At 36.6% G+C, this 26,066-nt stretch overlaps 1 protein-coding gene across 1 annotated transcript in view; it reads left to right on the forward strand.

Moving 5' to 3' along the window:
* Positions 1 to 26,066, forward strand: part of SEMA3C (semaphorin 3C) — a 183,023-nt gene that overhangs the window by 72,633 nt on the left and 84,324 nt on the right. The window contains exons 3-4 of the mRNA XM_058425291.1: positions 23,697 to 23,857; positions 24,954 to 25,016. Coding sequence (XP_058281274.1) covers positions 23,697 to 23,857; positions 24,954 to 25,016 — 224 coding nt within the window. The remainder of the gene's footprint in view (positions 1 to 23,696; positions 23,858 to 24,953; positions 25,017 to 26,066) is intronic.

A 26,066-nucleotide genomic window follows, 5' to 3' on the forward strand; every position in this document is an offset into this window, starting at 1 on the left:
TGGGGTTTCTCTTCACTTTGTTGATTGTTTCCTTTGTGTGCAGAAACTTTTCAACTTGAGATGATCCCGTTTTTGCTTAGTGCTCGTGGGGTACTGCTCAAAAAATCCTTGCCCAGACCAGTGTCCTGGAGAGTTTCCCTAATGTTTTATTTTAGTAGTTTCATAGTTTGAATCTTTTCTTTTGAAGAGACAAGTGAATAACAAGTGACACCGGCTACTGTATCAAGGGGATAAACATGCATGAAACTAGTAACATGAATAAGGTCAGGATTGAAGCTGCCACGAGTAGCAGTAATGTGAAAAACAGTGTATGAGAGAGTGCCCTGACTCTCCATAGGGACTTCTCTCAGATACCTACTGAGGGGATATAATAAAGGGGTTCGTCTGCTTCCAACCAAATGTGTCCAAGAGTCTTCTAGATCCAGAGTGGTGATGAAATGCCTCATCTATGGCAACACTCTGTCATTGTGTTTGCATTAGCAGCCTGAGTAACTCTATATAAGAGTAACAAGCTCAGGCATTTAGAGAAGATCAAGGGTTTCAGAAGTGTGGAAAAACAAACCAAAACAAACTTTGTTCATGATATTCTCCTTCCATCATATTTTATCATATTAAAACTAATATCTTTACTGTTATAGTTTCTAATGTAAATACAACTAAAATTAACATTGTCTTCTTTCATGAAAATGTACCACATTTTAGGCAGATGTATTTCAATTTGTTTTTACTAATAGTGGATTATATTCAACTTTTCTTTATCACTTGACATCATTTGTGGCCATTTTGTGCTGTGACTGCCTGTCGCTGTCTACGTGTTATGATACCATTATCCATAGAAGCAGTTTTTCCCCTCTTGCTTGACGATGCCCTCTCAGCTGATTCTGACACTCGGTTAGGTCTTGCTCCTTTGAAACCGTAGTTTGTATTGTCAGTCATACTCTGTGGTAGGCTAAGTAATGGCCCCATGAATGATGTGCTCATCCTAATCTTTAGAACCTGTGAATGTCTTTTTTTTTTTTTTTTTTTAGACTAGTGTATTGCTCTGTCACCCAGGCTGGAGTGCAGTGGCACGACCTCAGCTCACTGCAACCTCCGCTTCCCGGGTTCAAGCAATTCTTCCTCAGCCTCCTGAGTAGCTGGGATTATAGGTGCCTGCCACCACGCCTGGCTAATTTTTCGTATTTTTACTAGAGATCGGGTTTCACCATGTTGGTCAGGCTGGTCTCAATCTCCTGACCTTGTGATCCACCCACCACGGCCTCCCAAAGTGCTGAGTTTACAGGCATGAGACACTGTGCCTGGCCGAATGTCATCTTACATGGCAAAATTAACTTTGCAGATGTGAATAAATTTAAGCTCTTGAGATGGGAGACTTATCCTGGATTATCTGGGTGAGCCCTAAATGGAATCACAAGTGTACTTATCAAGAGAGAGGCTGAGAAACCGACACAGAAGAGGAGGAAAAGACAACATGACCACAGAGGGAGAGATCGGAGGGAGGTGGTCTCAAGCCAAGAAATCAATAGAAGCTGGAAGAGGCAAGAAACAGATCCCCAAAGCCTCCAGAGGGACTGCAGCCCACTTCAACTTCAGTGTTAACTGATTTTTATACTCCTGGTCTCTAGAAGTGTGAGAGAAATAATTTTGTGTTTTAAGTCACCATGCTTGTAGTAATTAGTTACAACAGCCACAGAAAACTAGTATACACTGATTCAGAGATTATGCATGTATCGATTTGATACTCTTTCTTTTAGAAAGTACAATTATCAACAAATCGAGCATAGATACAGAAAAAGTACAAAAATCTTCAGTATATATGACATACCACACTAGTTAGCAAAAGATACCATACTTACCTAACTACCATGCAGGTTGAAAAATATATCTACACCCCTTTTGTCATTCCAGTGACTATCGCCTCCCTTCTCCCTGAATATAACCACCAGGATTACTTCTATGACCATAGATTACTTTTGCCTTTTTTTGAACTTTATGTAAATGGAATTGCATAGTATGTTTTATTTTGTGTATGACTTATTTTGCTTAATGTCTTCAGAGATTCACTGGCATTTTTATATGTGGAAATAATTAATTCTTTTTTATTGCATTGTAAGAAAAATGCAACAGTTTATTTACCCAGTCCCCTGTTGATGGACATTCATACCATTTCCGTTTTAGAACTATCATGAATAAGACTGCTATGAACATTTTACACACATATTTTGGTATATAACTAGAAATTGAATTGTGGGGTCGCAGGTATATATACATTCAAATGGAGTAGATAAAGCCAAACCATTTTCCAAAATGGTTACAGAAATTTATATTCCTTCCAAAAGTATATGATAATTCTGGTTATTCTATGTGTTTGATAAATGTTGGAAATAAACAGCTTTCTTTTTTACCATTATTTAAAAACAAAGTTTCAGCCAGTCAGGTAACTATAGAGTAGTGTATCATTATAGTTTTCGTTTATATTCTCTGGACTACATTTGAGCACTTTTCAGTTTGTTAGTCATTTAAATATCTTGTAAGACATTTATTTGAAGTCATTGCCCATTTTATTTTAGTTTGTATTTTTTTTAATTGGTTTCTAGGAGTTTGTTACACATTCTTGGTATGAGCCCTTTATAGATTATATGTGCTTAGAAATCTTTTCCCATTATTTGCATTACTTTTTCAACACATAATGGTAGTGTTATATAAATGAAAATTCTAAATTGTAATGTATTCTAACAAATCATTCTTTTCTTTATGATTTATGCTTCTTTGCCCTATTTAAGAAACATTTGGCTATCACAAGACCACAAAGATTGTCTCCTATTTAATTCTCCAAGAGTTTTGCTGTATAACTTTATACTTAAACTTCTAATAGACTTGCCTTCCAGAAACAATATGCCAATTTATATTTGCACCAACTGAGAATATCTGTTACTCTGTACCCTCACTTATAGTGTTTATTTTCTTTCTCTTTGATCCTTCAGTTATGAAAAGGTACATCATTATCTAATGTATTCATTAATGCCCGTCTTTAAGAACATGTATTTTTGTGCATATACACTTGTATGCATGAAATAGAGATAATGATAAAAGAAATTTATAGTTCATCAGTTTAAAAACAAAATATTAAGGATTTACAATTAAGGAAAAGTATTTTGTCGGCAATGGTGATTTTCTTTTTATGTAGCTGTCTACTCAGCAAAAGCATCGGAGTTTACTAATGGCCACTGTTGCTAAAACTTAGTGTTGCTACTTGTTGGTTTGAAATTGTAGGTGGAAAGCTGTGTGTAAATTATATAAACTGAAGTCAAATTATATATTCTTCTTTTTATGTAGAACAGTAAAGAAGATTACTGTAGAAGATTAAGCAATTATCCACTCATGGTAGAATTAGGTAGACATACTTAAGGCTAAATTTAGAAACTTAGCTGCAAAGTGATGTTTTGTATGACATTCAAAAGCTGGATTAAAAGGCAGTAAAATCTCTTGCGTTAAGAAACGTGTTGCTGTGAAACACGAGGAGGGAAAGGGTGTTGAAGTGGGTTTATAAGAGATCTTATCATCTCTCCATGTTAGAGACTGCATTTGATTTAAAAGAGGGCATCCAAAGTGAGAAAAAGAATTTTTCTATCTAAATTTTATAACAAAATCACCATGAATAGAACCACTGTAAATCGAAAAATAAAATGAAAACATAGGCTGAGAAGACTAGCTTCTATAAAATACATAGTTTGCATAAATAATATATAGGAAAGAAACACTAAATTAAAATGAGATGAAAGAATGGAGAGAAAGAATGCTCTCAAGAAAATTTTGGACTGGACTATTTTGCTTATGTTTTCTAAAAATACTTGCTGGAGAAACAGAGTATAAATCCTTTGAAGAATAAAAACATCAAAAACTGAAAGAGGGATGGGACTAAGAATTGTTTTATCCTTTTAAAAAGAAAGCTAACTTTATTTTTTCAAATGTTGCTAGGAGAAGAAATGTTTAGCAGGGTGGAACATGGTGCACCATGACGTGACCTTCAGTGTTATTCAATGTCCAGCATATGTAGGCATGAAGGTGGTCAAGTTATCATCTAGTAAATAGTATTTTTTCCATTGCCAGATTTTATTCACTATTGTGTACTAGATAGAGGAGGCAATTATTTACTATTGCACTATTTTTGTAGGTGGAGGACTATAATCAAGAGAGTATGTGACTTTCCTGAGGTCAAAAATTAGAGCTTGCAGTTCAGTTATGAGACTAAAAGGAGGGAGCATAGTCCCAGTCAGAATCTCAAGGGAGACATTACTTGGAATAGTTTTCTCTTTATTGTCCTGAACTTTAGTTATTGGTGCTGATTTTTATTCTGAATATCTAATTATAGCAAACTAGACATACTCGAATTCAGATGTAGTTAAGTTTCCATGCTTAACTATTATTCAGAAATTGTGTAACTACCTCTGACACACTAGAATTAGTTGCATGTATAGCAAAGGAAATATCAGGAAAGAAGGAGCAGCATATTATACATAAAATCTGAAAGCATTCAAAGTTTATGTTGGGGTAGGCGTTAGAGGTAGTTTTAGAAAATCTTGAAATCAGAAAAGACCAATGCTGGAAACGATCTTACTGATTATTTAGTTCAACCCCTTCATTTACAGATGCTAAATTTGAGGCTGAATGAGATGATCTGCCTCAGAGTAAAAAGCTGATTGTATGAACAAAGTTGTTGTTGTGCCCCCTCTCCATCTAGTGTATGCTTTATACAATGGCACCTTGCTTGTTTGTAGCCCCAGTGGCTCTTAACGCCACTTGCCACAGTCAGCCCTATATAGATTTCTTATTGCTGGAAGATTTGCTGACAAATTATATTGTGGATTCATTGTCTGTCCTAAATACTTCAAAAGCAAAATGAGGATGCCAAGCGAGTTTGTTACTTTTGGAAAGGGAAAAAAAAAATCCTACTCAATGCCAACGTTGTTTAAGTATGTTCCTCTGTAGCTGGCAGAGAGTGCCAACAGTTATTACCAATCCATAATACAATAAATGTGGAAAATGATAGTGTATCTTTAGGACATGTATAGCAGTTTGACAAAGTAGTATCTACCAAATCTAATGTTAAGAAATTTGGGCTTGTATTTGCATGGCTGAATTAATGTTTATTTACCTAGAAATTTACTCTTATTGTATACTACAGAAACAAAACAAAGACACAGAAACCCTTCTTCACCACTGAGCATTCGAGAGTGATCTATACCATTGTTTCATCAAATTTGCTCTGTGGTGAATGACAAATACCCAAAATACGGCAGCACTAAATGCTGAGATGAATAATCCATTCTCTCCTTGTTTCTGTCTCACTCATCCAAACCAGGTAGAAAATTGAAGGTCTTAGCCAGGTCAACCTAAACAGTTTTCTTTGAACAGGCACAGGCTTCCAGTCTCTCTAAACTATTCTGAAGTTTCCTGAAATAAATAATAAAACTTGTCTGGCACACTCAGACTTGTGAGGTAAATTAGTCTGAGGTTGTATCTAAAGTGTGTAAGAATGGACATGTACTCAGTATACAAAAGGAGTACTAGAGGGAGGTGTTACAATGGAAAGAACTTTAGAGTTCAGCTTTCTGGAGTTCCAATCCTGGCTCTGCTGCTCTTCAGCTATAATTGATCAACACATACTTAACTCCTCTTAAGTGTAGTTTCCTTATGTATAAGATATGAAATACAGTGTATGCACATCATAGTGCTGTTGCAAAGTTTAAATGTATGTAATTACAATTAGTTATCTTGGCACCAGTACAATAGTGTATTATTAAATAAAGGTGAGCCATTTTCATCATTTCTCACAGGAGAATCAGGAAAGTCTTTATACAGATAGTAGTACAAATTAAGCCTTAAAAACATGGAAAAGGGGCTGGGCACCGTGGTTCACACCTGTAATCTCTCACTTTGGGAGCCTGAGGTGGAAGGATTACTTGAGGCCAAGAGCTCTAGACCAGCTGAGCAAATAAACAAAAATTAGCCGGGCACGGTGTTGTGTGCCTGTAGTCGTAGGTACTCAGAAGGCTGAGGCGGGATGATCCCCTGAGCCCAGGAGTTAGAGGTTACAGTGAACTATGATTGTGCGACTGCATTCCAGCCTGGGTGACAGAGTGAGACCTTGTCTCAAAAACAAACAAACACACAAACAACGAAAAGTTAGTAAAGCAAAAAAGGCACAGCAGACTAGTATGAATATGCTGAGAAGCATGAGATAGCATGATGTTTTCCAAACAATACAGATAGCTCTATTGTAGGTGCATAAAGATCAAGGAGGAAATACCAGGCATTGGGCTGAGGAGGTAGCAAGGGTCAGGTCATGAAGGGCCTTGTTTAACATATTTGTAGGCATGAAATTTTCCCTTTAGATGAGACATTTATCTCCTAGGCACATAGACTACCCTTATGGGATACTTGAATGAATTTCAGAGTATCAGTGACACCTTGAATTTGCATGAAATATTTTATGACTATGACCTATATGAAATTTTTGAGAAAAAGGCCATTGCATTTGCTACTTTCTTAAGGTAGGCATGACTTCTCAGAACTATTGGTTAAAAAACAAGAAGTCATTGAATAGATTTCAAATGGGACAGAGTGAAAATGTGTGAAAGCATGGTCGTGTTTAGTGTTTGGGTGGTAAATTAATTCAGATAGAAGCACGAAGCTGATGTGAGAATTCCACATGCCTTGTAGGGTAGGGTCCTAGTCATTGTATTACCAGCACACAGACTGCCCCTAGTGCCCATGGTTTTCCACCATTCAATAAATATTTGAACAAAGAAGGAAACTAAAGACAGGAAGAGCAAGTAGAAGGCTCATGCCATTTTCCATCAGAGATGACTAGAATTGATATGTGTCTAGAATTGAGTGATAATAGAAATGGAGAGAAAATGACAGATATGAGAGACATTTTAGAGGTAAAATCAGCAAGGCTCAGCAGCTGATTGATAGGCTGGGAGGGAGGAATGGAGCATGATTTTATTGTTTGTCGGTTGAATATGGATGCTGGTGCCATTCGCTGCTTGTCTTTACAGGCATTTATCATATACTGCCTTGTATTCTAGTGTTGTGAGTATGCTATCTCTCTCCTTGAAGATGGTTTTATTTTCAAAAAGTGTTAATACCCTCCATAGCAGCTGGCTTACTGATGTCCACCTAAGAAGTACTCAGGAAATGCAGGTTCCAAAAAAGTGAAAGATGACACAGAGGGTGTGGTCAACTTCCCAGTACCAACAGAAATGTTTACCTTTTGTCTCCCATTTCCAAATTTCCTGTCAGTTCCAGCCTCACAATAGTTTTCAGTCTACGTGAGGGAACAGTAGGGTTCTGGGAACTTTTCCTAGACTGAGTAAAAAGCTGAGCCATGTGGCTACCCTTTGTAGACAGTGGAGGGGGAGAGGTTGTACCAACAGGGTTGGGGAGGCCCTGCTGGAGATTCGACAAGAGCGGTTTCTCACTGATTAGTTCACACTTCTGGATTCTGCTTTCATTTGGAAAATTCTCCTCAAGCAGCGAGATCGTGAACCCTCTGACAAAGGAAAGACGTTTCACAAAGATACAAAGATTTAGAAGGACAATTTCATGGTGCTTGTGTTACACACCTTGAAAACTACTGCAGCAAGGTGCTAACTCCTTAGCACATGTCATGCATTTACTCACAAAGACGTGGTTCATTGATGGTCGAGTTTGCACTGACAGAGTAGAAAGGTGATGTGTTGTGTTGGAAAGGGCAGTAGTTCTAGAGCCAGAAACACATGATTTTAATTTTCTCCCACCGGCCATTTTTAATTGTGTGACCTTGAGAAAGATAGATCTGACCTCTCTGAGGAATATTATTATTAGTCTTTAAATATGAGAATAATGATCACAGTCAATATTTTCTGAGCAATGTAATGTACCTGGAACTGCTCTGCCTTAGTTTATTAATTTACTTTATCTTAATTAGGAACCCATGAGATAGATAATATCATTACCCCCATTTTACAAGTAAGTAAACTGAGGTTCCAAGGAATTAAGTAACTTTGCCAGATGATGAAACAAGTGAGTGTCAAGCTCAGGTCCCACACCGTGAACCACTGTATACCAGGTAGGACTGTAATGAGGATAAATGTTAATTTATGTAAAATCTTAGAAAATATTATTGGACAAATATTTGATTCAATATAATCATTAGTAATGTTAATATGACAATTGGTCAGATAGGTTATGCTGGGAGAACTGTTGGATCTCAGTTTATAGCATAAAACTGGCACTGTCCAATATGTTTATTTTTAATGAGCAACTTACATATTTCGTATGTGCATTAAAATTTGAAGACGACAGCTATACTCATGAAAAGTGATGGAGACCAAGTGCCTCAGCTGAGCATATTCTCATCCTCCATGGGGACAGGAGAGTGTGGGCACCGGCACTTACATTCAAAATGTGGGAAAGGTACCCATGATTCATCTGCAGTATTCTTACATATTTAATGGAGAAAATAATAAAACTTAGTTGATAACATTTTTGTAGAGAGTAAATGAGATAGTGCTTGTAAACTCTTCTTAGACACTTTATAGGTACTTTGTGTGTTCTCAGTAGGAATTAGGTAGTGTGTGTGGTAACTTAAATTAGGCAGACTGGGTACAGAGTAAGAAAACTTGTCCTCTCATTTACTTTTGTGTTGTAATCAAAATTATTTTTCTTAGAATCTTGAGATATCATAATGGTTTTTATTGGTGCACTCATTACATTTCAATACAAATTAATATTAATTCAATAGATTTTTATTTAGCAGGATTAACTTAGAAAACAACTCTGGAGTAATGCCCTAAAGCTAGTGTACAATTATCCTGTTTAAAATTGAAACACTTATCTTTGCATGGCTAGACTACCAGTTGTGAGTGATAGCTATTATGCTCCAGGTGTTTCACACTTACTTTCTCATTCAATAAGCACAATGGTCCCATGAGATAGGTATTTTTTTCTTCATGCAGGTGGGAACACTTAGGCACGAATAATTTAAGTAAGTTGCCTAAAGCCACACAGCTAGTCAGATGCAGTGCCAAGATCCAAGAATAGATTTGTCTTTAAAAGCCAGACTTTGTTCCAGGAAAATGCATTAAGCTAAAAAAAAAAAAACACAAAAAGAGTATCATTTTAATTTTTAATTTGTGTTTTAATTGATAGATAATATATAGAGTACATGTGATATTTTGTCACATGCATAGAATGTGTAATGATAGAGTCAGGTTATTTGGAATATCCATCATCTTGAGTACTTATTTCTATGTGTTGGAAACAATTCAGGTCCTCTCTTCTAGCTACTGTGAAATATGTAATACATTGTTGTTAACTATAGTCATCCTACTCTTCTATAGAGCATTAGAACTTATTACTTCTATCTAACTCTATGTTTGTATCCATTAACCAACTTCTCTTTATCCGCACCCTCACCCACATACCCCTCCCAGCCTCTAATTTTATGTTTTAGGCTAAATTGATTTTTGGACTGGAAATGTACTAACTTGAATTAATTTTACACCTGGATGTGAAAAGATAATTTTGTTCTTTTCATATTCATTGTCGATGAAGTAACAAAGCTTGCAGAGTTTTAAAATTAGGGAATACGATTTATATGTCTCTGATGAAAAGAAACAAAAGACAGTTGCTGCACTAGAACCCTGTTTATTTGCTCTTCTGATTGTATGGCATAATGTGGCTTGTTTGACTTAATCTTGTAAAGTTATTTAAATTGTTTAATGTTCAGTCCCTCAAATAACACACCCCAGCTATCTGTAACTGTCATTTTGCCTAGTAAAATGTGTTGCTTTTTGAGATTCAGGTATAAAAATGTCTGTAAGTCAGTGAAGTGAAACTTCCCTCTGCATTAAAAAGGTGACCATGAGCTGTTAATACTTAGGTCAGACTGGATTTCTCATGGTTTGTCATTTCCTCTTTTAAGTGCACCTTATTTCCACCAGAAGATTTTACTGAAAATTAAAAAGAAAGTCATGGCTAATGTTTGTCTCAATGGGGTGGCAGCATTTCGTAAAATAAATAAACTTTGAGTCTCATATTCTGCTATTCTTCTTGAAGTACATGCAAGAATGATAAATATTATGTTTCCAGAGCAAAAACAGCAAAGTGCAACACTGATCTCTTTTGAAAGCTTGAGTGATGCCATCTCAAAATACCATCACATGAAATTTGGAAACAAATGGTTTCCCAGTCTTAGCACAAAGGAAAAAGAAATGTCTTGGATATACATTGAAAAGCCATTGTGTATATGATGAGTCTTGGGCTTTCAAAGCTGCAGGAAACATGGTTGCATCCTTTGTGCTTCTCCTGAAAAGAATTAAAGGGTGGCTCTATTACTATGTAGAAGCCCACTCCCAAGGACTGTTTAAATCTCTGCTCCAGCCGCTGAGCACTGCAGAGTCACTGACCTTGTATTTTAGACAGTGTCAGGGGGGAGAGAGACAAGAAAAACGGAAAAAAGGGAGCTTCTGCGTAGAATGACTGACAAATGTGTTTAAAGTTAAATGAACATGTCTCCACTGTCCTCTGCAGTTCTGCAGACTTGTTTTTTGTTTTGAAGCCAAATGTAGTAACTTGGCTAAACAATGAGTCACATTGAAATAAATAATATTTAGATAAAGTAGCTTTTTAGGAAAACGTCTCTCCGTCTCTTTGTTCATAAAGTCTGGGTCTTTAAATTTGAGGTTTTATGGTATATAGTTTATAATATTTTTCCTGTGTTCAAAAGAAGATGAGTTTAAGAATGCATCAAGTGAAAGCATAGTTCAAGAATTTTTGCTGGTGGGGGTAGCTGAGTTTTTAAATTTCAAACAGTTTGTCTTACTGAAAGCTGTGGGTGGTCCTCCATAATTCTGAAGGAATCTAGAGATGGGGATTTTTTGCCAACATATAGCTGTTTTCCAGTTAGATACTGATGTTTCTGTCATTGCCTAGTTCAGCATTTTATTAGGTGCAGTGCAACTAGACTCCTGTATAAGAATATATGTAAATTACAGTGTGCCGTGTAAGGAAAGTTTGCATAGCCTAATTCTTGATCAAAGAGTAATTACAGTCCTTTTAACTGACAGGGCATTGAAATGAGCCCCCAGGATTATGAGAATATTTATAAGTTGCATTTTTGTCAAGATTTTTTCTACATTTATTTATTACTATGCAGGAACACAGTAGTTTAAGAATACAAAATATTTTTATTCTGCTTTACTCACTTAATATTGTATCATGAAGCAGTCTTGCTCTCAACTCTTCATTAAGCAGAATTATCTTTCTAGCAAACTTGTATGTGATCATGGCGGGTACTTGCTCAGATTTGTTTCATTGGCATCTGAAGTGACTTGGGAAAAATTCAACCCCTATGGTCTGACACTCAAGAAGTTTTGATCTTTCTGTGTTGGTTGGCTCCTTGTTTCTGCTGAGAAAACCCCACTCCAGTCCTCTTCTTGATCAACCCCCAGACTTCTGATCATCCTTTGAATCTCCCACCTGAGGGTTTCTATGCAAACTTTTTCTACTCCCTGGAAAATGCTCATTTCTTTATTAGCTCAACTTTATCCTTCAGGTCAAAGTTTACATGACATTTCCACAGCCACGATGTAAAGCCCTTGTCTTAAACACTACCCTCCCTTTTACTATACTTCATGCATTTATTACTGTGATTTTAGTATAATATTGAGTGACTTAGTTAATATTTATTGAATGGAGAAACAAGATCAAGTACTTCCTTCTGTCTAATATTTTTCTGTTATTTCCAGGAAGACTTAATTAGTCATTCTTTAATGCTCCTCAATTTCTGGAGTCATCTTTTTATACTGCAATTGCTTGTGTACCTCCACTTTAGACTATCCTGTTTGAGAGACAGACCAAATTTTTTCATATTTTTACCTAGCTCCTGGCATTTACCATCTCTCTCTCTCTCTCTCTCTGTCTCTCTGTCTCTCTCTCTCTCTCTTTTTTCCTGGAGACAGGTGCTCTATCACCTAGGCTGGAGTGCAGTGGTGCAATCACAGCTTGCTGCAGCCTTTACCTCCGATGCTCAAGTGATCCTCCTACCTCAGTCTCCTGAGTAGCTGGGACTACAGGTGCATGCCACCAAGTCTGCAGATTTTTGTATTTTTTATAGAGACATGGTCTTGCCATGTTGCCCAGGCTAGTCTCAAATTCCTGGGGTCAAGTGATTCACCCGCTGTTGCCTCCCCTAATGTTCGGATTACAAGCATGAGCTACCACACCTGGCCTTTTTACCATCTATTGAATGAATGAATAAATATATGTCTCAAAGACTATTTCTATTTTGTGTATAGCCTGCCGTGTTATGTATAAACACAAGCATTGTGTTATAGAGAGCTGTGGGCTGTGTTAAGAACTTTATGAGGGTGAGAGGGACAAGAGACTTCACTTAGCACGTAGGATCTCCTATTCTTGCTATAATTAAGTGTGCTGACTAAAAGTACCCACTGGAAGCCCACAATATGGTCAAGGGAGTTTTATTGAAAGCATACAAATCCAGCAAATAGTATAAATTTTGTGAAAGCCAAGGGTTAAATGTTGCTGTAAGACTCTTTCCATATGTGGTTCCAGTGTGGTCACTTAAGGGATGTGCTTGGGGAATGGAGTCTATTAGATTCTCGGTGTTCTGGGGTTTTGCTGACATGATACACCATGTCAGCTCATCATGCTTCCCCAGTGCACACACATTGGTCTGAAATATTGACTGTCCTTACATTTCTGTCCCATCATCCAAGGACTTTGCTGTAAATGTTTTAAAATATATCCCTACAAGTCTTATTTTTTTGTGAATGACCTTTAACACTTGTTTTCATATTGAATATAGCCTGCTTTTATGACTTTAGCACATGAGAAAATGTTTTCCGTATCTTAACGTTTTTACACAAAAAAATTTGTGATGACAGTGTAATAGTTTATTTAGCAGAGGTACACTTATTTACACCGAGCTCCAGCTGATACCACATTTCTCTTCTGTGCCCACTTTTTTCTCTGTCTGTTGTTAGGTATCTGCTTTTGTTTTGTTAACCATCCTGGAACCACTGTTCTTGAACACCTTGCCTTAAAGTAAAGCTTTTTCAGAAGTGCCAAGAGGTCTAGAAAGCAGGTGTCAGATGAAGTGTTTCCTCCTCTACAAGTTTATCTGCCTTGTTTATATCTCAAGTGGACACTGTGAAACTGAGGCCTTACTAGCGGTATGAATATCATTGATACTGATAGCTCATCTGTGTTGTCCTTATATAGATTAGTGATAGGTTCAGATTTTATTCTACTTTTTAGAAGTAAGTTACTGCCAGTTGACAGTCTCTCAAGACATCTGAGATATTCCCTAATTGTGTATTCTTCCTACCCTGAGATAGAATCCAGACAGTACTTACCATACAAGGAACAAAAGATTGGCCATGTCTTCCAAGTGAGCTTAGAGAAAGGGAAGTCAGAGTTTAGAATTCTCTATTTAACTGGATTACACAACACAAGTGAAATATGTTTTTGCTAGGTGATAAGGTTTGGCTTTGTATCTCCACTGAAATCTCATCTCAGTTGGAATCATCACGTGTCAAGGGAGAGACCTGGTGCAAGGTAATTGGATCATGGGGGCAGTTTTGCTCATGCTATTCTCAGTGAGGGAGTTCTCAGGAAAGCTGATGGTTTTAAGTGTTGCACTTTCTTACTCTTTCTCTTTCTCTTGCCACCATGTAAGAGGAGCTTTGCTTTCCCTTTGCCATTCACTGTGATTGTAAGTTTCCTGAGGCCTCCACAGCCATGTGAAACTGTGAGACAATTAAACCTCTTTTGTATATGAATTGCCCAGTCTCAAGTAATATCTTTGTAGCAGTGTGAAAATGGACTAATATAGTAGGGGAACAAGATAGCCTTGCTTTTGGTTTAGCTTCATTTTTCTAGAAAATACACAGTTGTATTACTGTGGCTATATTTCTAAGATTGGTTTTTACATAGACCCCTTTTTCCTGCAAGATATATAGTAATATGAAGGATTACATTAGCTTTACAGATATCCCACAACAATAGATAATATGTGCAAACAGTGAAAAAGGAATTATTTTTATAGACATTTTGTTGCTATACAGAACATTAGAGATTATTCTGGTTCCAAAATATTCTCATTCTTTTTTTATATTGTAGATGCAGGACCTAAGGGGAGTGCTCTGGAGGGTGGTGTTGGGGGAAACTCTGTACCAGCAAAAGGTGAAACTAAAACTTTAGCCTTGGTCAACTATATCCAAAGCCAAGCCTTTCACCTACCCCAGCCATACACACCCTACATTTTAATAGTGATAAAGTATTAATATTTCATACAAACCATGATTTTCTGAAATTTGATGGCATTTTTTCCATTTGATTGGTTTATGCTCATATTTTTAATTCACCATGATTAAAAATAATAAAAATCAATATAGCAAACAAAAGGTAGAATGTGAATGAACAAAGACCTCTTTTCATGTTTAGACTCAATTTCCACTTGAAAACTGTACAGAAACAAGGTAGGTTTCAGCAAGTCATAGTGTAGTTCCCCTCCCCGCAATCCAGGACATTGTAGACCATTTCAGATGACCTTCCAGGCAGCCTTCAAGAGAAAAGAAAACCAAGGAGGGAAAGGAGCAAATTTATCAGTGAACCTGAGACCTGACTTTGTCTAAAGGATCGAGAAAGCTTTTATGAACAGCCCTGTTTAAATTACATCAAAACTATTCGTCACATTATAAGTAGGAATTAAAAGGCAGGAAGAATTTTATAAGCAACAGGAACAACATGTACAAAGGTCCTGAGGCAAAAAAGGAGCAAGGCAAGTTTGAAGATGTAAAAAGAAGGCCAGCAGAGCAAGAACAAAGAATAGGCCAACAGTGATGATTAAGATTTCTGGTGAGGTAATCTGGAACTAGATCATAGGAGGCCTGGAGGGCCATGTTAACCCTTTCCCGTTTGCCCCGAGAATACTTGCAGCTGCAGGATTTACCCCAAGGTAACTTTGCCACAAAATATCTCACTTTTATTATTATTTTCGCATCACTCTAGTATATCGACTTAGGAAACAAAAGACTTATTCTATTTATAGTATTCTGTTTTTAGTAGTGGTATTTCAATTCACAAAATATGGTAATTCTCGATTCCTGAAAATGTCAAATCCCAGAAAACGCAGCATTCCTATGTGTGATGTTAACATCTTGAACAGTTGTTGGCCGAAGATCCATTTGATTAATCCAGCGTTTGTGAAATAGATGATTCTGAAGATTCAGATGATTCTGAAGATTCAGATGATTCTGAAGATTCAGATGATTCTGATGCTAGTTCTGTTTAGAAATAACTGCAAGAACAGTTTTTTATTTCACAGTGAAAATCAGTCAGATTTGCTTCAGCCTCAAACAGCGCGTTTATGTAAAATTAAATGAGCACTGACAGCATGCTCCACTTTTTCTTCTAAATGGGAAAGGGTTAAAATTTTGAAATTTTTACTAAAACTAATGGAAAACCATTCAAGATAATTAAGAGGTTGCTTTAAAAGCATAGCAGCCATATAATTTAACATCCAAAACATGAATCTTTTGAGAATGAAAGAGGGCACTAGTGATAATTATGCTGGGGAAATGGGCACAATCTGGGGCTGTCTGGGGCAAACCAGGGTGATTGTTTCAAGGCACCTGTGCATTTGCAAATCTTCCCTCTGATGCAATGCCTGGGAGATACATTCTGTGTTCACTGCTGTCTGTTTTTTTTTTTTTTTTTTTTTTTTTGATACGGAGTCTCCCTCTGTCGCTCAGGTTGGAATGCAGTGGCGTGATCTCTGCTCTCTGCCATCTCCGCCTCACGGGTTCAAGCGATTCTCCTGCCTCAGCCTCCTGAGTAGCTGGGATTACAGACACCTGCCACCATGCCCGGCTAATTTTTGTATTTTTAGTAGAGATGGGGTTTCACCATGTTGGCCAGGCTTGTCTCAAACTCCTGACCTCAGGTGATCCACCTGTCTCGGCCTCCCAAAGTGCTGGGATTACAGGCGTGAGCCACCACACCCAGCACTGCTGTCATTCTTTAGCTGGGTTCCCTGCGTATAGTTGTTTCCTCATTCCTTCTTTCATCTGTTTGGCGTTTTGCTTCCATTTATCCCATCATGCCTGTCAAAAAGCAAAGAAAAGGGGAACCTGCTGTCTTCTGCATGAAGCTATGTCTGTTCCCATGATGAAGCTATGTCTGATCCCATTTTCATGCTGCCTCTCACACCTCCTTTAATGCTTTAGCAAGAAGAGCATCACTGAGATGTTGATAGTTCTTGAGTTGTTTAGAGTATGGTATCTACTCGTCCCTGACTGGCAAAGAGAATTTGGGAAGCTGAGGCATTTCTTATACTACATTCGATACTATGCAGACCCATGTCCAGAGCAAGAAAATGAAAGAAACCCAAATAATAACTGTCAAAGTTGTCAGTCTGATTAGAAAAGCAAGAGGTCATCTGATTGAGTTCACAGATTAAGGACTGGCCTTGCTTTGAATCCTGAAATCTTGCCTCTTTTAGTCTTTACTGTGTGATCTTGGGTAGATTGCTCAAATTTGCTCAATTTTAATTCCTTTGTGTATGGGACTAGAGTAATATTAGGACTGAATGCAAAGACTTCAAATGGAAATTGTGTGAACTAAGTTTATAAAGCACCTAGAACACTTGCTGCTACTGGTAAGCCGACAGGTGGCTGCTATTTGGGGCTATTATTTTTGAGCAAATATGGTTTTAACAACATGCCCTCTGGTCTCTGTTGTCTTTGTTCACATTAGGAATTAGTAGCTGTAGTTTCAGTCCTCTGAAGTTTCACTGCTCTTGTCTTTATTTTTTTTTCTAAACAGGTGAAGTTCACTTTCTAACCCAGTTTCAAAACAGTAAGGCTCAGGGAGAGGATGGGTCACTTGAGGCCACTCTACTTAAAATTCTTCTGAGATAAGACATTCAAAAGAGGAAATTATCCTGTCAGTAGCAATATCTCTGAAGTAAAAGACATCCTAAGGATTTACTTTGAAATCTGTAGATGTGCATTCTGCGTTAGGCAGATCTGAGGTTTATGATGAGAAGAATGTTTTGATGGACTAGCCAAACAGAATAACAGAATGTTAGGTAAGCAATGATATAGTCATTAGGACATGGTATCGTCATTATTTCTATCCTCTTATTTCAGCAGTGTCTAGCCTGCTGGGATAAGGGCTCAATAAATATATGTTGAACAAATTAATAACACATCATGAATTTTAAATTAATGAGTAGTTACTGCATATGTATCTAATCCAGGGACTCCTGGGAATTGATTTTCAATCAAGGAATCTTTTACCTATTTTTGAATTTTCTAAAAGGCTGGTGACAATGTAGTATTCTGAGTGAATAAGTTACCCTACTGTGTAGTTTGACAGGTATACAATTGGCACTCTGAATTGTAGGTATCACATCTGTGGATTCAGCCAACCACGGATCAGAAATACTCAGAAAAAAAAAATAACAATACTACAATAAAAATAATACACATTTTAAAAGCAAATACAGTATAACAACTATTTACATAGCATTAACATTGTATTGGGTATTTTATGTAATCTGGAGATGATTTAAAGTATAGGGAGGATGTGGGTAGGTTATATGCAAATACTCTGCCCTTTTGAAGCAGAGATTTGAGCATCCTGGATTTTGCTAGCTGTAGAGTATCCTGGAACCAGTCTTCCACAGATGCCAAGGGACAACTATAAAATAAATCATAAAATAAAACCCTAAACTCTCTACCTTCCTTTATCAAGTTCACATTTTTGAGTGCATGATTGAGATTCTTCGTGACTTAGTTAACTCAAAAATATTAAGATCACTGACTGGCTTAACAGAGAACAAACGTTTGTTCTTATATGAATAGTAATAGAGTGTTATTGACGGACATAATGTATTACTGTATTTTGAACTATGTTATAATTGCTGTAACAATATATTGACTATACTTAGGTAGCTCCAGAAGCTTCTGTTGCCAGGGCTTAGATTTTGGGGAAACCTATTTTTCTTCCAGCTTTGGTTAAATTCTCAAGCTTCACAGTCGTTTCTATTATAAAGAAAAGTTCATGTAGATACATGAATTTTAGGTAAGCATATTGTGCAGCAAATTTTACCCCAGGGAACACTGGCGTAGAAGACATTTCAGTAATTTTCCATCATGGAGCTCTACAATAACGTAGATTACAGGAAACAAACATGCATAATTTTTTTTTTTTAATGCTGTTTCCTGGGAGATTTTCGCAGGGGCCAGGAGACCTATGCTGCCCTTTGTGGAGCCACTGCGTTTTCTGATACTACATACTCTCAGCCAGAGTCCCTTATTCATTAATTGAGCATGTCCTGAGAAACAACACAAATAGCTGTACCTCGTATGCTTCAAAAAGGATGACATCATTATGAGGTTAAAGGAATGACAATGCCATTCTTTGCCTTGTTTAGATGATGGACTAGTAATTGTAATATTTTTCTCTCACTGTAGCCAAATCATTACATCAGTCACTTTCTATAACCGTGGTCAATTCACTGGATCATTCATTTACTTAAATTGGATCTATGTGAAACCAAATGATAGATTCTTGGGTCATTCTTTTTATAAATAAAATTCTCATTGCTTTGAGCTCATCTCTATGTTCTAAAAAAAAAAAGTTGTTTCTCTCCCCAAGTCATATATAACAGCGATTTAAATAGCATTTTAACAAAATAGCTTAGGCTTTTATTACAACAAGGGCACTTCTGAAGTAAATCTCCCTGCTTAACAGCTGTCAACTATCAGTAAGCTATAGATAATTAAATTTGAAGATGCTTTATGGCTCGGAAAACTAGATAAAAATCCCTGGACCAGAAAGGTCTTAAGTTGATGTAGCTATTGCTCCCTGCGGTATTTGAATTAATGCGCTAGGTTGACGATTTTCTTTTCTTTTTTTTTCTTTTTTCTTTTTTTTAGATGGAGTCTCACTCTGTCACCCCAGGCTGGAGTGCAGTGGTGTGATCTCGGCTCACTGCAACCTCCGGCTCCCAGGTTCAAGTGATTCTCCTGCCTCAGCCTCCTGAGTAGCTGGGATTACATGTATCTGCCACCATGCCCGGCTAATTTTTGTATTTTTAGTACAGACGGGGTTTCACCATGTTGGTCAGTGTAGTCTCTCGATCTCCCGACCTCCTGATCTGCCCGCCTCGGCCTCCCAAAGTGCTGGGATTACAGGCGTGAGCCACCGTGCCCGGCCTGGATTGACGATTTTCTAATGAAACAGGCAAAGAGGAGAACTGCAATTGTTTGCTTGTTACTTGCAAATAAAATTTAGTTGAGCCTATTTTCCCAGCCAAGATCACACTCTTCTTGGTTTTATTTCAGTACAGATTAGAAAAAGAAGGAGAAAAGAAAAAATAATGTTTTGGAAAAAACATCAAAACTAAACTTTCTTCATGATAGAAAGTGTGAGAAAGTGGTGGTGGGGGATTGTGGACCCTCAAAAGATATATCAGTTAGTGTTTATTTCTGCAACAGAAAAAGAAAACCTCAATTCAAGATGCCTAAAAACTGCAAGGATTTCTTTTTATTTAATATAACAGAATATTCCAGTAATAATGGAGTTCTGGTTAATTCAGTGACTCAATGATTTCTTAAAAGATCCAAATTTTTTTCTACATTTTGCTTGCCATTCTCAGCAAGTGACTTTCTTGGTAGATGCAATTGCTGCAAGCATCATGTGCTCACATACCAATGTCCAGAGGCGGAAAAAGAAATCACCTCTTCTTTTGTGTGTGCCAGTTTTTAAGACTCAATAAGCCTTTTTCAGTAGCCGTGCAGAAGGCCTCCCTCCAGAGTTCACTGGCTAAAGTTGTTCACATGGCCGTATTTAAAACACTCACTGGCTAGAAGAATGGGGCCAGTATGGTTGTCATTGAACAGCACTGTCAAGGTGGAAGAAAAGAATAGTATCTATTAGATAGATAATCTACAGTGTCTCCTGATGAAAGGAGCATATATTGATCCTCTACTGTGGGCTAGTGGAACATACTTTGAGTTCGGTATTATTATTGCCAACATATAGATGAGGAAATTAAAACAGAAATGAGCTAGTTTTCCCAAAATAATATACTTAGTAAGTGATGAAACTGAAATTCAACTCAGAACTGTGACACCAATTGAGTACTCTCTTCACAATGTCAAACTGTTTACTATACATCTTGAATGACCTTCCGGCTCCCTTTTTGTATCTAACAACCAAGTCATCTCTGTGCTTTGCTTTGCTTTTTAGATATACTGTTCCCCAGAGAGTGTATCTACTCTCAGAATTCCATATAATCATCCATGAGAATAACTGAATATCTCTACTTGAAGATTTGCTATTTCTAATGACAAAATTAAATTAATTATCTGATTCTACATTCTTGTGGAACATTTCTGCTTTGATTTGAGTGTAATTTAATCTGTCCATACCTAGGTACTTTCTCTACCAAATATATCTCCTTTTCAGATCTCCCAAAAGTAGTAAGGGCATATTCATTTCTCCTATACTTAGCTTACAATGTTAAGGGGAATTTACCCCGATCTTTCCTCTACCCCTAGCCAAAACCTACATAAAATCATTCTAAATTCTTTGTTTTAGGCATTTCTCACATCCATTTTTCTTTTCCATTTGAGCATATCAGGTGTTCATCAATATAATATCTCAACTACTAGAACAATGTCTTTTAGTCTTTTCAGCTTATATACTTTAAAAATTACCCTGCATACTCAAATTACTTTCCTTAAAAATGCCTTATTTTATTATTGTGTTCTCCTGATTAATTTGAGTAGATTCTGCTTGCAAAAAAATTGAATATATTAATATTAACTCTAAATCAGGCATTCTGGTCATTTTTTTCCTCCCTGCATAAGAAATTGTTCTGACTTTGCTTGCTGAAGATTGACGTCTTGCCCCAAGTTATAATAGTAGGTAACCCATGTAAACAGCATCAGTATAGCTCAGGGACTCTTTTAAAAACTTTATGTATATTAAACTTGACAACAGTTTAAACTTCACAACAACCCAATGATGTAGATAATATTATTATCCTGATTTTACAGATAAGGACACTGGAGTTCAGAGAGATAAAGGCCCTTGCCAAGTACATCTAGAAATGGTAGAGCCAGAATCCAGACTGCAGTGGTTGAGCCCCAGAGGCCATGAACTCAGTTATATTTTACTGCGTTAGTCTGTGTATGTCACTCCACAATTATTTATTAAGAGGTATTTGTTGAATGTGTATTCCAGCAGCCCAAAGCAATATCTTACCCCTGGTGTTTTACAGAAGACTTACACAACCATGAATCATAGCCCTGAGATAAAAGTAAGCGTTATAAAACACCTGGATTTTAGACAGAATCAAGGCAGTCTGTGTCCTCTCCAACCTTTGAGTGATACTTGCTTTGATTCTATATTCTCTCCCATGTTCTCAGCTCTTGGATTTTTTTCTGTTAGCCCTAACCTCTAGTCTGGCATGGGCTGATTTTTTCCTGAAGGACTTCCCTCTGCCCTTACTTGCTCTCCTCATGAAGGAAGCTGTTTCAGTTTTTGGACTGTGGCACCACCTGCCAGCCGTGTCACCTCTCTGTCTGTGATTCCTAGGGAGGCTCAGTAACTGGAAGGTTATCAGGCTGCACCATGCTCAGCACCCAAGCCCCCTGTTTCCAAAGACCTTTCACCCAGGCCCTTGTTATTAATGACCTGTCTTTTGTTCTTGTATGCTGTCATGATCTTACATTTTAAGATTCTTCTGAAATATTTTTCTAACCTCTTGATTGTTTTTTCCAACATAAAAAAATCCTGTATTTTACTATTGTTGTATGAACAGTAAATTTGAGGCTATAAGATTATGTCTTAATAATTTTAGGGATTTAGCTCCCTAAATTTTAAAAAGTAGGAAAACATACATCTATTTTATCTAAATTCATGTTTTTCTTAAAAATCGTGATCCAAACTTAATAACAATAATTAGAATTTATTGAATACTGTCTCTTGTCACTCATTTCACGTGTTTATATGTGTCAATTAAATTGATTTCCATGGGAACTCTTGGCAGAAGTTACTATTGTTGTTGCATTTTACAAATGAGGAAATTAAAGCACAGAGAGGTTAAGTAACTTGTTCAGTTTCACAGGAAGTTTGGCAACAGAACCTGGTTTCATTATCACTCTGCTTCTTCCAGGGCATTTTCAGATTATTGGCTGAAACTACTTGCAGGATATTATGGCAGACATTCTAAACAAATGTGCCCAGAAAATAGGTTAAATTTGTGACTTCTGTATCTTATGGGCTATGGCCCAAGTGTACATGGAATATAGTCCATGACTTCCTATAAGAATTTGTATCATTTTGATTTCGGTTTAAGTCAAACTACAGCTCTATCAGAATTTTTAGAAATGTGTTTTTGATTCAATGCCTAAAAATCTAGAAACAGTTCATCATGGAAGCAGTCATCCCAGAAAGCAGTCTCTTTCTTAGAGTTTGCCATTCTTCAGATTATAATCAAAGGAACAAAGAAATCCTGAGCCATTTGAATAGAAAAGTCTGAAGTTATGCTCCTTGAGAGGAGCATTTTGATCAGAGAATGTATCATGAATATCACGATACATTGATTGTCTTCAAAGGCCAGCCATACAAGCACTTAGGCAATGTGAAAGAAGTTAAATGAGTGTGAGTCACTAACCTCTGAGGATCCTGAAAATATGAACATTTGGATACCTGAAAATTCATATATTTCCTTAGATATATGCATAGTTATGCTGCTAAAAATAACATTGCCTCCTGAAAGTACGTCTGCTTTCAAGTAATTTATAGAAAAATAAGTTGGACTAATTAGAATTATGTTCGGAAGCAAGGCAAATATTTGTAGTAGGAAATAACAATCCTAAAATGATGAATAAATAGAGTCCAAAAATAAAACATTAATAGAGGATAAGAAGACAATCACACTGCTATTGGTTTTGTTTTCTGTTCAATCTGCTCACTGTATTTTTTTTTTTTTGGTTTATTTATTTTAACTTGTTTTGAGCTGGTGATGTCCGGTAATAAAACAGAGTTGAGATTATTGCAAACGTGACTGATTTTGTAATCACATACTATTACCATAAACTTTAACATTGCACTTAGTGATTTATGTTTTACTTCAGCATAAATATAAATTAAAATGCCCATTAACATAACTTTTTTTTTTTTGAGGCAGGGTCTCGTTCTGTTGCCAGAGCTGGCGTGCAGTAGCACGATCATAGCTCACTGTAACCTCAATTTCCTAGGCTCAAGAGATCCTCCCACCTCAGCCTCCAAAAGTATCTGGGACTAAAGGCACACACTATGCCCAGTTAATTTTTTAAAACAATATTTGTTGAGACAAGGTCTCACTATGTTGCTCAGGCTGGCCTTGAACCCCTGGCTTCAGATGAGCATCGTACCTTTGCCTCCCAAAGTGCTGAGATTACAGGGAACTAGCCCATAACTCTATTTTAAAATTAATTTCTTACTGTAGAAGGAAACGTACCTTGACATTTTTTGGAATATTTGCGTAATAGTTTTTATTAAAATAATAGAATTATAGAACCAGGATACTGTATCTACACTTGTGCTGTTCACTCTTTCAGAACTTCGAGAAACCAAGACCTCTGAATACTTCAGCCTTTCCCACCATCCTTTAGACTACAGGATTTTATTAATGGATGAAGATCAGGACCGGATATATGTGGGAAGCAAAGATCACATTCTTTCCCTGAATATTAACAACATAAGTCAAGAACCTTTGAGTGTAAGTTTATCATTTTCACGAGGACAGTGTCCACCTTTTGAGTGTCTCTTTTTAAAAAAAAAAAAAAAAAAAGTAAAAAAAATATGCATTTTATTAGAACAATAGAAAATACCGGTCCCATGTTACTGTGAAAGTTAGTACTTATTTCATGGACTGAAAAGATATTAAGTTCAGTTCTCCTCGTCTAGTTCCATAGTTTTTAACAATTCAAAACCTGGAGCTAACTGAAAAAATACTACCTGTGTATAAATATATAAAGAAAAAAGGGAGTGTAGGGTAGTGCATGAAAGAAATGGTCAGAGAAAAGGAAGATCTACTTTGTCATCTCTGTGTAACCAGTGAAGGGCCTGAAGGGAAAACAGCTATTAAATACGCTGTTACTTGATCCAGTATGGCCTATATTTATCATTCCATTTCACAAGGAAATAAAATTGAGCTTCACTGGAGTAAAGAAATACATGTAGATTAATTATAAATTTATTACAACAAGGAGACTACTGCATTTGCAGAAGTGTTAATACAGGCAATGGACTGACAACTAAAAAAATTAATGATTATTGCCAGACTGGACCCAAGGCTGCAACAACTTAAGAGTACTAGCACAGTATTTCAGCGAGAGGGAATCTCTTGGATTTCATCCAAGTTATTTTAGCTATTGAAGTACCCAGGGGCCCATCTTATGTAAATCTACTGGCCTGGTTGTGTGATTTACCAAAAATAATACTAACTGAGAAAGATATGTAAGTGTAAATTTATTGTCGTATAAGCAGTTGGGAAAAGTGTACTATGTCAAAGGGAGTAAAAAATTATATTGTTCACATTTATGTTAATAATGATCTTATTTTAATATACAATTAGTAAATGAATATATGTTATTGAAAAGCATTTGTGAAAGGAAACGCTGTTGGAAGAAATAAAAAGTAATTGTAATTGTTAAAATAAAATCTTTATTAATTAATTGATAAAAAAGAAAGAATTTTAAAGTCTTAGTATAGGTTCACCTTAAATAAATCTGTTAACAAAAAGTAAATGAAGAGCACTGGGCTGTCGTATGTCCAAGTGAGATTATGCAACCTTTATTTTTCTTTCTGAGCAGGTTTTCTGGCCAGCATCTACAATCAAAGTTGAAGAATGCAAAATGGCTGGCAAAGATCCCACAGTAAGTGTTTAAAAAAAAAACAAAAAACACTAACTTAAATATTTGGTTTTCGAATCCATGTACTTTGAGGGAAGCCAAAAATGAGACAGAGGATGATGGTGTTTTAAATTTTTGCTGGACACAGGCTAAAAACCTAAACACTGAGGAGACTGGAACTCTTGGGCTCTCTGTGACTTCAGAATTCCTAACTGGGTAAAAATTGCTTGCCTTGCTTTCATTATTTCATTCAGGTACATTTCATGATGGATTTCAGTAATAACCTCTGTTCCTAGTGGATCCAACCTGCAGAATTCTCAGCAGGCTTCTGAAACGATGATAATGCAAGTGTCTGGAGCAGCTCCCAGATACCCCGTGGGCTTTTCCAAACAAAGATTCTTGGCAAAAAGGTAGTGGTTAGCCAGCAGATTCCATAAATACAAATCACCAGTGATAAATGGTACCTTTGTTAATTAAAAATAGCCACAGAAACAGCAATAGAGGCAGATATAAGTATCAATATATGTTCAGTATACAATACCTGTGCAAATTGTATTCCTGTAGGTGAGATTCAAAATAATAAAGGAAGAAATCTATATTGATTTCTAGAAATGACTTTCTAAAAGTAATACATTGTCATTCTTGAATATTCTAAAACAAATACGTGGAGCAGATCTTTAATGTGTACACATCATTTAATGTTTATAATGGAGCATATATGTCATCTCACCATTTTGCCTCAAATAATGAAAATGTAATAGAGCCAAGCATCAAAATCACCCTCTCTTTCAAAAATAGTTCAGTAAAGAGTTTCCTTTCTTCATTCATTCCTTCCATTATTTGCTCAATAAATACTGATTCAGTACCTGTTATATATCTAGCATAGAGCTAGTTGCCAAAGACATAATTGGTGCAAAGACAGAAACAGTTCTGACTCTAGTCAACTTTATTATCGTGTTAGAAAAGTCTGCCATAATCAAATGAGCATGGAAATACTAACTAATTTAGAAATAAGCTGGAAATATGGTAATTGGGTGGACAGATGAGTCAATATGTACACATACAATCAGGTCT

Source organism: Hylobates moloch, unplaced genomic scaffold (assembly GCF_009828535.3).
Source record: "Hylobates moloch isolate HMO894 unplaced genomic scaffold, HMol_V3 SCAFFOLD_1, whole genome shotgun sequence".
NCBI lineage: Eukaryota > Metazoa > Chordata > Mammalia > Primates > Hylobatidae > Hylobates > Hylobates moloch.